This window comes from Branchiostoma lanceolatum, chromosome 11, assembly GCF_035083965.1.
Source record: "Branchiostoma lanceolatum isolate klBraLanc5 chromosome 11, klBraLanc5.hap2, whole genome shotgun sequence".
Classification (NCBI taxonomy): Eukaryota; Metazoa; Chordata; class Leptocardii; order Amphioxiformes; family Branchiostomatidae; genus Branchiostoma; species Branchiostoma lanceolatum.
Window position 1 is genome coordinate 13,376,539 of NC_089732.1, and position 13,745 is coordinate 13,390,283.

The 13,745-nt window shown below is 39.4% G+C and overlaps 1 protein-coding gene across 1 annotated transcript in view; it reads left to right on the forward strand.

The window, feature by feature from the left end:
- The first annotated feature begins 3,422 nt into the window (after positions 1 to 3,422).
- LOC136444678 (cytosolic carboxypeptidase 6-like) overlaps positions 3,423 to 13,745 on the forward strand; it is an 82,990-nt gene continuing 72,667 nt past the window's right edge. The window contains exon 1 of the mRNA XM_066442365.1: positions 3,423 to 3,489. Coding sequence (XP_066298462.1) covers positions 3,468 to 3,489 — 22 coding nt within the window. The 5' untranslated portion in view covers positions 3,423 to 3,467. The remainder of the gene's footprint in view (positions 3,490 to 13,745) is intronic.

The window sequence follows — 13,745 nt, forward strand, 5'->3', positions numbered from 1 at the left end:
GATAACGAGAAAAACAAGTCCCGCAAGTCTGGTTTTCAACAGAAAACCAGACCGAGATGTCTGTAATAAAATTACAAACTTTATTTTGTGTACGATATCTTGTTTTATTTCTGAGAAACATATCTGGTACATATAACAGCGCTGTGTTTGATATGGTGGTCTTGGCGGACTGATATCCCTACCGGTGACTTAAACGTTGACGTAATGGCGGGAAATTAGCTACAGCGAACACCGCATCTAAACGGGCGTTTCGCAGGGAAGTCTTCCCTCTCCGCATACAAAACGATGGCAAAACACATGCGAATTTTCACTAGCTCCAATAAAATGGTGCCTTTCATACAAATTTTCAAACCTCACAATTTTTTCAGACTGAGTTACCGATAGATTTAAACGCCCGCCCGGCGTCCACACAAAAACACAATGCCGTTTGATTTGTTGTATCGAACACAGTGTTGTATCGTCGGCCTGGTTGGAAAATCGAGAGTCGCAGAGGTGGACATATGGACGGCGGCTCGAGGGACATCGTCTATTCCTTCCTGGGTCTTGCACAATCAATGTTGCGGGTCGTGGTGGCTTGGGAGTCCCTCGGCACGGAAGTGTCAAAATGCAACTGTCAGAACAAAACATGACCCGAGCGCTCAGCCCAAGTCTAAAGACCCCACAGGTGCAGGCTTATTAGCCTGCTGGTGGCACTCCCAACAATAGTGGCACCTGAAGCTCACAGAAAAACGCGATTCCTCATACCAACACCGCAAACTAAAATAAAAGAACATTAAACTTGGTTTATATAAACATGAATATACAACAATTGACGTCAATTTTTTTACTATGTTGGCGCCCGCCCGATGCGGCCATATAACCTAACGTTACGACAACGGCGCGGCGCGTAGCTTGCCGAAACTGGTCACTTTCCGATGTAATAGTCAATGTAGCAAAGCAATAAAAGAATCGTGAGCTAGATGAAATTTGAACACAAATCTGAGCAAACATGTTTTAGATGCTGGAAGAAATATGAATATAAAAGACTGTGATGACCAAAGACAATGTCACAGTAATTAAGGCTACCGCTGGACATAATAAAGAGAGATGGCCGGACAGAAATTATATTACTCCTCGTTTTCTAATTCTCCTTTTTTTCTAATTGTCATTCTTCCCTTATTATGATTTCCCTACACCAACTTTTTTTTTCATTTAACAGACAACCAAAAAATGTCTTCTACGATGGACTGACTCTTGTCAAAAATAGAATAGTTTGAATCATAACGTTGTCAACTTAATTTAGCTCAGTTATTTGCACCTTTGTTTTTGCTGAAATCGGCCTGTAGGCCGGTTTTCATTGAGGTCATGGGGGAAGTGGTAACGGGTCAGGGAAAAATATATGACAAATATAACGTTACAGTTTACATGATAATTATGGTTGAACGAAAAGACTCTTGAAAATACATGTACCAGTTAATTCTTTTTTTACGTCTTTGAAAAAAGGAGAAGATTTCTATCCCGTTTTGGATAACACCGGACTATTCCATGGCAGTTGTTGCTGGAATTGAGAAGCTCGTTCCGACCACGTTCATGGCATGTGTTTGGCATTGTGATGACCAGAACCGGACAGATGGGACGATATAATCGATTGGCATTCGGAAATTCAAGGCGCAAAGCTAAAGCAAATTACTCGTCATGAAAATTGGTCGATGAAGCGGATAAATTATACAGAACGACACTCCGCGCCGAAGAAGGGAGAAACTATTTTCTAGAGTTGTCAATGATCGCGCCACTTTACGATTGGTCAAACCTCCTTGGTCAAACCAAGTAGGTTTAAATCAGTCAAACGTTTTGTAGTGAAGGTATCTAACGTTAGGCAGCGAAGAAAAGCTTGTGAGAAAAACGATAAAAGAAAGTACACAGGGAAAGATTCGACAAAATAAGATTCATACTGAATTGTTACTGGAAACTTTGAGATCGGGAAGCGGCCCATGGCTAAAGATGAATTATTCATCAAAATGACAAATTCAGTAGTTTTCAAGCAGATGTTCGGTGGACAGTTACTGAGTTTTCTGGCCCGCCTGTCGTTCTGACAGCCGTTTAAACTGAATTTTCCTGTCAGAAAAGAAGCCTTATCGGGAAAAATTATAATTTTCCACATACTTGGATATTGAACCTATTGAATTTCCAGGGGAGTCCAGGGCTCGGCGTGATTTATAGTTAGAACTCTTGATCACTTTGAATGAGTGATTCTATTCAAGCGGCCACAACCTGAAAGACTCAAAGCTCATTAAACGCTTTCATTTAACAAGACTGATTTGCTTCTCAGGGTCCCGATCCATATGTAATGCCGCAGCACAAGAACGCTCAGCGGAAGAGAGTCGAAACTACCTCTGAGCTTGTTGAAATATACTCAATGATCCATGGTCATGACAGCAAATTAACTATCATGGGGGCACCAACTACAGCACAACCTTTTGTGTACAGAGATGCACAGTTGTAGAGACATTGATATACTATAAGTGCGTTTAAGTTCGCGTGGTTTTTATTTCGCGCTGAGGCGCTATAGTTACATACTGCTGTATTGGACTGTTGTATTGCTCGGACAAAAATGTTCAAGGCGCGGTGCAACGGTCGCCGCGAAAACCGCGAACATAAAACCATCGCAAACAATTCTGCATTTGTAGTAGTGGGGAAGTACAATAGGAGAATAAATTGCGTTTGAGGCCACGAAGTGCCATAACGGCAGACCGTCTCAATAGCGTTCATGATATGTAACATGCGCTTTAACGTTTACGTTAACTCAAGGAGGTCATATTGGGAAACCGAATTGCTTAGAACAATAGCGAAACCATTTTTTCTTCGTTGTATTGTTTTTTCGTTCAAGGGTTCACATAGTCTCCAAGCATTTGTGGGGTCTAAGATGATGGCGACGCCTCTAAGAAATGTGGACCACTACAAAGAGAACGCAAAAATGACAAATGTCGCAAAAGCGCAAACAGAACACGCGTTTACAAACACTGAGCTGGACCATGCACCTGCTTGGCACCAGGCACTGAAACGTGATGATGATGATAACTACTCAGCCATTGTATCTCAAACTTGAAAATCTACCATCCTATCAGAACTGATTGTTGCCAAGTTTTATCGAACTGTTCCTAAAAACGACAAGCATTTATTTCTTTGTTGCAATTTCCGAGTGTGGATGCCAACGTTCTTTTCCCCGTCCGTCACCCATTCAAATGGCACATTATACAGAAAAAGAAAACACAAAATTAACACGACTTGTCCATCGAGTCAAAGGTTATTTCCTGCCACAAAGTCTCGTAGGAAGAACGAAATTATGGCCCGTATGCATCTTTTTCAAGTCGTCCCAGTCCCAGAATTTGAGACTGAGGAAAGAAACAAAGAAATAAAAGTAAGGCGCAGTGATGTGTAGACCTAGGGGGCCTTGGGTTGGGGGTCACCAACTGGTTCTGGGATACAAGATGGCGGACAAAAAAGACTCAGGTGAGTTTGAGATCAAATTTCCTTCAGTTTCTCTCCACAGGTGCTTCACCTGGCCCACCTGAATGTCCCTGTTGTTTTTCCGCGATGGTAAGGTACTTTACATATGAATGTTAGGGGCAGCCCAGCGGCGGGGATGGCGCCACGGGGCGCAATCACCAGGGTGACCGTCACCTGAGAGATTTGTTTACAAACTTCGCGTCTCCTCGAAACCGAATTAATTAGCTTGTAGGGAGGGAATTTTGAGGGGACAAATATGGAGGGGGAGTCAGGAGACGGTGAGTTTCCAATAATTTATGTTTTCTAGACGTTTTATTCAAAAGTTGATAACGATTTATCGATAAGATATTATACAACACGCACTTTGGTCGTTGAAGGGGGAGGGGGGGCAGTACAGATGGTAAGGATATGCCTAGTAACCCCAAGTCGATTCACTCTGCTGCGCTGATAATTTGGACGTTAATTTTTGTTGTGAGGGTCCCCTGTGCCCTTGAACGCAAGCGACCTCCAGAAAACGCTCCCCAAGTTCACTTGTATGTTCACTGAAGACACTTGGGGATTACAAGGGCCTGTCATAACCCAGAATTTATGTTTGTATTCATCCAGTGTTCTAACACATAAGTACTTAGTGTACTCGCTCCCTCAGTACAGCACAGGGCATGCTTTTAGATATTTTGGGATAGACGTCCGTTTATCATATATCAAAGCTGGTATTAAAGGCAACCCAAGCAATATTAGGGTCCGAAAAATCGGATTTTGAAAGTCAATTTATTTAGTCATTTCTATACATGATTAGTTCAAACAACACTATCACAATGTATAGCGACGTCCAGCATACAAAAATACGACATCGTTGTGATGTGAGAACTCACTGAAAATCGTCGCCGGGGTTTTTGTAGGCGCACTTAACTAGGGGAATCATTGTACGGCACATTTTTGCGCGGTTTTGAAATGCTCAAAGTATGACGTTATTACGCAAATGTGCTAAATAGTGTTAGTAAATGTCACAACCATTACTTTAAGATTTCAGCATTTTTTATTTCCATATTTTGGGCCCCAATATTGCTTTGGTTGCCTTTAAAGGATTAAAAAAAAGATGTATTGTAGAATCTGACTAGTCTGGAGATTTTCAATTCAGAATAATTGCAGTTTTGGTGCCAAAAGTCTAAAATAGGTACCTTTAATAGGCAAACTTGAGTGTATCCAAGAATCTTGACTCTGGGTACAATGTATCATTCATACTATAGTATGGTACTTAGAGGGTCACACAATTCAAGGCTATACCAATTTGATTTTTTGGTTTTCAAATAAAGGAAAATAATTGTTAACTGGAAGATTAACATGAAAACAATACATCAGGGAGTGAATTTACTCTGAGGCAAGTTTACCTCCCAGCCATACCTTTTCATCTTGACATCTTCTCAAAAAAAGATGTAACGTGGGGTCCCATAACTTCAACAGTACCACAACTTCGAATGAGTTTTACTTTGTCTTATTATGCAGAAGAGAGACATGTTTGTTTCTATCCACTGTGCTGAATAAAAACGCTGAGAAGAACCCAAGTTCATGCATATCAGCTGTCGTCTGAATGAAAGACGGATTTGTGTACAGTTAACTGATTTTTGCGGCACCAAGAAAATTTGGCTATAAACAATGACTACGTTCAATGCAATAAATAAAAATGCAATGTCATTGAGTAGAGGCATCTCTTACATAAAGATCAGTCAACAATCGTCACGCATTTTACTTTCTTGTTTTACACATGAAAGATAAAGCTATACAAAACACACAAAAAAGGTAGGTGTTCGTTAGGTTATGTTGCGATTAAACTTGCCTTAAATAACGAAATAACCACGGCTTCAAACGCCCTCCCCCCATTCCATAGACGTTTCAAATGTGATGCTACAGTGTTGACATTTCACTTTGAAATGTATGAGAATCAAGGAAATAAATTGATGCGACGTTTGGGAGCTACGAAAGTTCCTGGTCATGATCAGACTGGCTATAATATTATTGCCTTATTATGTGCAAATTGTTGATTTTTTCAGGCATTTTGTTTGGACAGAATATTTCAGAATAAGTATTCCTGGCGAGATTTCTTAAAGCTTGTTTATGACAATAAGACTTGTAATATAGAACTGTACATAACATTGCAAGGGTATGAACATTGTTATGTTTTACAGTACAATACCTTATTCCAGTAAAAAGTGACTTTCAAATGTCAAGGTTTCACAGGTAAAACTTTGAAAAGTTTTTTTAACCTATTGCCAAGGTTTCAAACAAAAAGTCATGTTACAGACGGAAGTTTGTGTAATTTTTCTGCCAAAAGATGTGCACTATGCATTTTCTAACATACCCAAGGAACTTGAAATTTCCATGTATAAAGTTTTCACACACAAATTTTTCAGTGCGGAAAACCTGCTCCCTGTATACATATGATATAACAGTTTGATACAAGGTCCAGTAACCTAACGATACAAACCTGCGGCATAATTGTGATTGTTGGTACATGTACTATGTAGTATCTTTTAAATTGGTACTAGTAGCTGTATGATCTTATCTGCATATTCTGTTATTATTACTTCTACTCAAAGATATTTCTCTATAAATCTCTAATAAATGAGACTTGAGCTCAGGCTAAAGATCTAGCATATATAAGTATTTCAATTTGAGTATTCAATGATAATATTAGTAATGAATAATTATCAGTAAATCAATAAAAAAAACATACTAGTTTCTTGCTGTGTTGAGCATGAAGTTTAACTTGCTTTGATGAGTTAGGTTAGATTTGGTTTGAATTAGTTTAATCTAGTTGTTAAGTTCAAGGTTGTTTTGAGTTGTTGAGCCGTATCTTGAGCACGAATCAGTCAATATCTTCAGTTCAGAAATCAGGTTAGTTTGTTTTGGTTCAGTTCATCTCAGCTTGGTTCAGGTGACTTCAGTTGTATATAGCTAAGGTGAGTTCAGGTCAGTTTGGGTCAGCTCAGGATAGTTGTCTCCCCACAGGTTTGTTTTGTTCAGCTCGGTGGAGCGTAACAGGGTTTGGTTTCCTTCAGTTCATTTGAATTGTGTGGGCGTTCTCATGGGCACGCAGGATAGTCTGTGCAGTACAGTACAGTGCAGGGCAGTATACTGTATAGGTTAGACTTGTCTTTGTATTCAGTTATTGAGTTTGGAAGACCACAGTTTGTAACCATAAGCATACTAAGGTTGGCACCGAACTTGTATTGGTTATAGGGTTTAGACTTAGAACCTTCAGTTCATTTGAATTGTGTGGGTGTTCACACGAGAGTGCAGGGTAGTCTGTACAGTACAGTACAGTACATGTACAGTACAGTACAGGGCAGTATAGGTTAGACTTGTCTTTGATTTCATTCGTCGAGTTTGGAAGATCACAGTTTTTAGCTTTTAGGGACCTGTTTGGCACCGAACTTGTATTGGTTATAGGGTTTAGACTTGCATTTAATTTCATTCGTCTAGTTTTGAAGCTCACAGTTTTCAACCTTAAGCATGCTAAGGGACCTGTTTGGGACCGAACTCGTATTGGTTATAGGGTTTAGACTTGCATTTAATTTCATTCATCTAGTTTTGAAGCTCATAGTTTTCAACCTTAAGCATGCTAAGGGACCTGTTTGGCACCAAACTCCTATTGGTTATAGGGTTTAGACTGGCATTTAATTTCATTCATCTAGTTTGGAAGCTCACAGTTCTTAACCTTAAGCATGCTAAGGGACCTGTTTGGGACCGAACTCGTATCGGTTATAGGGTTTAGACTTGCATTTAATTTCATTCATCTAGTTTTGAAGCTCACAGTTTTTAACCTTAAGCATGCAACCTGTTTGGCACCGAACTTGAATTGGTTATAGGGTTTAGACTTGCATTTAATTTCATTCATCTAGTTTTGAAGCTCACAGTTTTCAACCTTAAGCATGCTAAGGGACCTGTTTGGCACCAAACTCCTATTGGTTATAGGGTTTAGACTGGCATTTAATTTCATTCATCTAGTTTGGAAGCTCACAGTTCTTAACCTTAAGCATGCTAAGGGACCTGTTTGGCACTAAATTTGTATGGGTTATAGGGCTAGGTAGCTGGGGGAAGGTTAACATATAATGATTTACATATTTGTATGGTGCACTGATTCCCTCCCTGACTATTGTCATGCAATACTATAGGATTGATTTAATTTGCTATGTCAACAAATAACAGGAAAATCTTCTTTCTACACTGTTTTAATGCCACTTTTAGATCATGTACAGTATAGCCTTGTCAGATTTGCCCAAGTTCTTTTCTTTCCAGCAGTTTGACTTTGAAGCAGTTTAAGTCAGTTTAAGTTTGCTCATTCTTTTTGACTTTTGCTTTGTTTGTATCTTTTGTCTTGGGTGAATTCAACTTACAACAGATTAACTGACACCAGCTCATTTGAACTGATTCAGAAGTTAATCCACTTTGTTCGGGCTTAAAGGTGTTAGAGACTCAGCGTCAGATGGATCTAGTCCCGTATGGTAACCGGTTTGGTACAGGTTGTTGACCCCAGCTTAGTTGAGTGAAATCGGAGTCTGTTTGTTTCATTTCATGTTGGTTCATCTCAGGTCAGCACAGGTTGGCCCAGTTCATTCCGTTTCAATTTAATTCAGTTTTACGGTCCCTTGCCACGAATAATGTAATCCATTGTCATTGTGCCATCTTTTTTTCCATGCCGTTCGGCCATAAATTTCAAATGGGCTACAGACTTCTGCATCTTTTATCATTTTATGTATATCATGCAACTTAGAAGATCAATAGTTATCATTGCTGACATGAAATTGAACGTACTTCAGCCAGATTTCTCCAGTTGTAAAAAGACTGAAAACTATTAGTCAATAATAGATTTAGAACCATCCTTTTTATTAAGCGTGCTATTGGATGGTAGCCGTCTTTTTTTGAAAACTGGTAGTTTGATGATATGTAATATTTATACCTTTCGCAGTTATTGCATGAAAGTGCTCCCCCTGCAATTGGCAGATAGAGATTTTGATGATTATAATGTGGCCATCTGTGCCCCTGTGTGTCTAGGGGAATCAGAGGGAGTTACAGGAAGTATTTATACCATTATGAATTATGCAGTAATATAATCATTTTATCATACATGTGGAAAATAGCTTGAAGTAGGCAGCTGTTAGGAAATAACAGTGGGACTAGATTGTTGCCCTTTCCTGGTACACGGTTTGCCGGGATGATTTGGGGTCGTAAAGTGGCAGAGTATAACAGAGGACTATTTGCAGCTCTTTGTATCAATGATAATACTCGTCATAGGTGAGGAAAACTGGGCTTGAAATGCTGTAAAATTCAGTTGTTTTGCTGGAACTTGATTTCATGGTGAAAGGTAAAGGAGGTTTTTGGGTGGTACCAATAAATAAAATACTCCTTTTGCAGCTTGTTTCTGTGCTCTTTTTAAACGCCCAAAGTATGAAATAATGATTCAAATGTGCTAAAATGGGGAGGTGAATGTCAATTTCAATTTCACCAAACAGAATTGCTTTCCCCAGAATTTTCAAGTTTTACCCCCTGAAATTGCTTAGGGCACGTTTAAGTTTCGGGTTGAAACAACTCTATAGTACAGTTGTACAAGTTGGGGGCACTTATTGTGCGTCCGGATCCTTAAAGTCAGCATAACTGAAGAACGTCTAGATGGATTGTTCGTCATAGGTGAGGAAAACTGGGCTTGAAATGCTGTAAAATTCAGTTGTTTTGCTGGAACTTTCATGGTGAAAGGAATGATATTTGGTATGTGGGTAGGTGTTGGGAAGAGAAAGGTCAAGGTTGATTTTGGGCCCCCTGGTATGTGACACTGGAACTGCAATGGCGTATATGTCAAAATCTTCCAAGGAGAATAACTGAAGAAAGGAGCAACAGATTTTCATGTTATCTAATATGCAGGTAGCTTAGACAAAGATGTACATAATGAATTGCAAATTATGCAAATTGAGGCTTAATTTGTTTAAGTAATGAGGAAAATCTATATGTTTTCCCTAAATGAAGTCATGACCAGGTGCCCTTTTTTTACGCCTTGTTAAAAAGTTGTGTAAAGTGCATTTCTCAAGGACAAAATACCAGGAATCAAACCGTGACCTCTCAATCTCGTGTCGACAAACACATCATTTGTATCATACATCCTATTAAAAAAGAGAGAAATGGAAAAGCCTGTAAGGTCCATGTAAAATAGGCCCCTTAACATTGATAATTCCCAGCCTTGTACTTTATGGATATTGGATATCTAGTGTACAGAAAAAGGCTTAAAAGAAAGAACAGCTTGTATATTGAGTGCGACTAAGCCTGGTAGCTTATAAAGATGCCAACATTGATTATAAACTATATCCTCTCCTGATAAATGCACCAGATACCCCATTGTTTCTGGAAAAAATCCAAATCCTGAAACATTTCCAGATAAAACAGTAGAACTTAGAAGTTTAGCAAGTTTAGAAAAGATTCGAACACACACACATACTTAGTAATACACACTTTTATGAATGAATATTGATTACAAATAACAAGGAATGAAGGATGTACATGTATATATGAGTTTAGAAAGTCTTCTTTAATAATGCTGACATTCAGTTTTTAATAAGTCGAGTTGAAATCAGATTTTCATCTTTATGGATAGGTTTGAGATCTGAACAAGTTATACACATAATGTATATGTGTATGATTTTTGTTATTTAGCATTTAAGTCTTCTTGTAATGTATGGTATAGTCAGAGATTATGTTTGAAAAGAAAAACTACACAAAGAAGAGGAAGAGATTCAAGACGACATTCTAACTTTTGGTTGCAGACATCAGTTTTATACCTTCTAGCCTTTTCTCCCTTTTTACAGGCACTGAGACGTTTCGGATCCGAGTGTCGATCACTCTTTCAGCAAACTTTCTTATGACCGTTACTTTAATGTTCCAGATAAAATGCTGATGGCTTCTTCGGGCGACTAACGCGCATTCGTTACTGGGTGTATACAAAGTGTAGCGTAGCAGGCCTGTGCTGGAAATGGCTGGTTTCAGCGTCGGGACGTAAATCACGTTTTAAAGGGAGGACACAAGTGAAATCTGATGTCTGACTTACAAAGATACTCCCTCGGGGACTTCATTACCGTAGAGGAGCGAAACCTTTAAAAGGAACCAGCGCAACAATTTATCGTGGGGTAGGTAATGGCGTGCAAGGTAGCGGTAATCTTATCTACCCCTATATTCTCACGCCGTGGATGGGTGTCCGATATGGCGCCATTAAAAAGGTAGCGCATTTCAAGGTAGAGGGCATAGCTGTCAGGGCTAGGCTTTAATGTTGGAGGGATCAAGCACTTTGTGTTGGCTGTCATGTGATGGTCCTTTATCCAGTCCTGTTGGCTGTTCATCACTGGTGCATTTGTCTGTAATCAGGTAGAGGTCATGGGAAAGGCAGCAAAAAGAGCTGTGGAACTAGTTCCGCGCTACAAACTTTCGGTGCTTGGAGAAGTTTGGTTTTGAATTTTGTATTCTTTGTTTTCAGAGGTACGAAAAAAATCAAAGATTAAAAGTGTGGCACCAGAAACAATAAAAATGTGAATTAAGAATGTTTCAGTCATATCATTATTCACATTGCTTTCTTCTTTAAATACTATTAGTATGAATAACTTTGTATGTAGGGCGTGACATTGGAGGAAAAGTATATGTGACACAGTTAAGGTTTTTTTTTGAGAGAGGAAAAAGGTTTTAGAATGAATCATTCAAGGTTTGAAATGTGACACTAGCAATAATGGATAATAAAAAAGACAATGGTTCAGTCCTGAGATTTCTTCTTGACAAAAATCAGTGACATCATAGACAAAGTACATACGTCATAGAAGGAGAACAAAATTTAGCCATTATTCAATCACAGGATGTGAATTGTATCATTCTAAGGAAGAGTGACGCTCATTTAGAATATTTTCCTGCAGTATCCACGTCACTGTTTTGTCCTTCGGGAGGGTCGGCCCACGTATCTATTGATCCAGAATTACATCACCAGCATTCTCGTCACTTCCTCCATTAACAAGTGCGCATTTCTCCCAGAGTGCGCATTTCTCCCAGAAAAGAGTGCAGCAAGAATTGTCGGATTACGTTCCCCGAAAACTCTCTTCGTTTCTCCGTTAGCCCAGGTCTCTAATTCTATTAGCGTGCCCCAGTGTTTCTACCAAATCTGGTTAGTGCCGATAGGTAATGAAGTAAACCACATTAGAAGAAGCAGCATCGGGGTCATTAAAGCTTGATGATGCTTTGTTTGAAGTAATTGGTAAATACCCTAAAATCGGATTCCTCTAAGATGGTATGGTATAATTTTCTTGCTTCCCTCGACGTTTGAAAAGTTGCTCATATTATCTTTAAAGAGATGAATTTTTATAACTATTCAAAGGCAAAAAAGATGACCTTGCTGCAGTGTGGATAATTGGTGAAGCGTTATGATTGAATAAAGAAACCGTGGATGTACGGAAGATCTTTATGCGGTGCCGGTCTGTAATGTGAGTAATACGGTTCACCAAGGTCGGGAATATAGGCGGCGTGTCCACGAAATGAGGAGAACGTCGTTATTCAGCCGAGCGTCTCCCATTCCCGAGTCATCTCAGCACCTGCTGCGAGCATGCCATCCATCTGGGCCACCTGCCTGGCAGCTGTGGGTGCAGACGGCCGCTTCTCCGCATCCGCAGGTGCCAGGTGCCGCTGTCAGAGGAGGGGGAGAAGGATGGTTGCCAGGGGTAACCCGTTCCTTTCCGTTCTCTCGTTTGTTCATGATCCCCTCCTCCCCCAATCGGTATAGCAGTGCCTTACCCACAATTGTGATCCACATACATATAATTACAGCTCTTTGAAAACCCCAATTCTCAATCCTCCTCAAATGTGTAATCCTAAACCCTAACCCAATATCTCCAATAGTCTCATTGTTCTGAGTATCAATGGCTTAACTGGAAAGGAACAATATTCCTGTCAGATTTCCTGTTATTAAATAGGGCAAGTATTGATTATTACTAAACACGGTACATGTATCCGAAATTGTTTCCTCTTACTAGTCTTAGTGTGATAGGAAAATATAGGCGGATACGGTTTATGTTGTATGAAACAATTATGTTTGGTTAAATTTGTAAATCTATATGCTTCTTTCATGATGTACTGTACTAAAAGAGGATAATGAATTATATCATGACTATGGTGATCTACCCCCTACCGTTGCTCCGAATTGAACCAGTCTTCCAGCTGTTTTAATTTCGTGACAAATACGCGATGTCCACAGATGCAGTTCGTAATTGTTCTTACTGGCCAATCATGGAGATGTTCAGTCATCAGCCAACCGTAGCTCCCTTGTTTTTTACGACCCTGTATAATAGTGACTATAGTTTATTGGGTGTGTGGATAATGATTATACTTCAAAGGCTCACTCCAAACTGAGGGGATGATTGCACCGTTGTACATAGTATTTATGTCCTTGCAGAAGAAAAAAAAACTAGCTTCAAAGGTTGTGAGAAAAAAATCAAAGGTTGCCAAAACTTGTAGGATAGATGAAAAGTCAGATAATTTTTGGTAAGGTTTTGAGATGTTGTAATATGTATGATGAAGTATGGCAGATATAAATATTGTATTTTGTTCCGAGGGTCATGCCATCAATTGGACAAGGATCAAAGAACAGAATTTATTGGAACCAATAGGGCTTTATACAGGTTTTCATGCACCATTCAATATGGTAAATCTTTGATGACAGTCCGTATTAAGACCAGACATGGAACGGAATGTAGAATATTAAGGTAGACGTGTATACATTATAAATGGGCCTATTTGTTTCAAAACAGAAGAGACACTACCCGATGAGGGTTATGTATAATGATTTTCCTTCACAGTAGATTTAGAAAGTTTGGCAAGTCTATTGTCTATATTCTGTTTATTCCAGAATGTTCAGCTAAAAAGTTGACATCAAATTGTTTCCCTTGAAGAATACGTCCGTGACCTTTGGGCATGTCTATACCGATGATATCATCAATCAACAACAAAACCGTTACCGAGAAAGTCAAGGGCACTTCTGGAAATACCAGGGGGTTGAATGGAAGGAATTAATGATTTAAACATTGTCTGGGCAACTCCAGGCAACTTAACACATAGTTGTGTACATTAAAAGAGAAGAGGTACCCCCTCCCTTTTTGGATGGACTTGTCCAGGTGAGTTGATGATACAATAGATTACCTCACCAGGTAAAAATGGAAGGGAAGAACGATGGAAAAATGGGGAAGAAG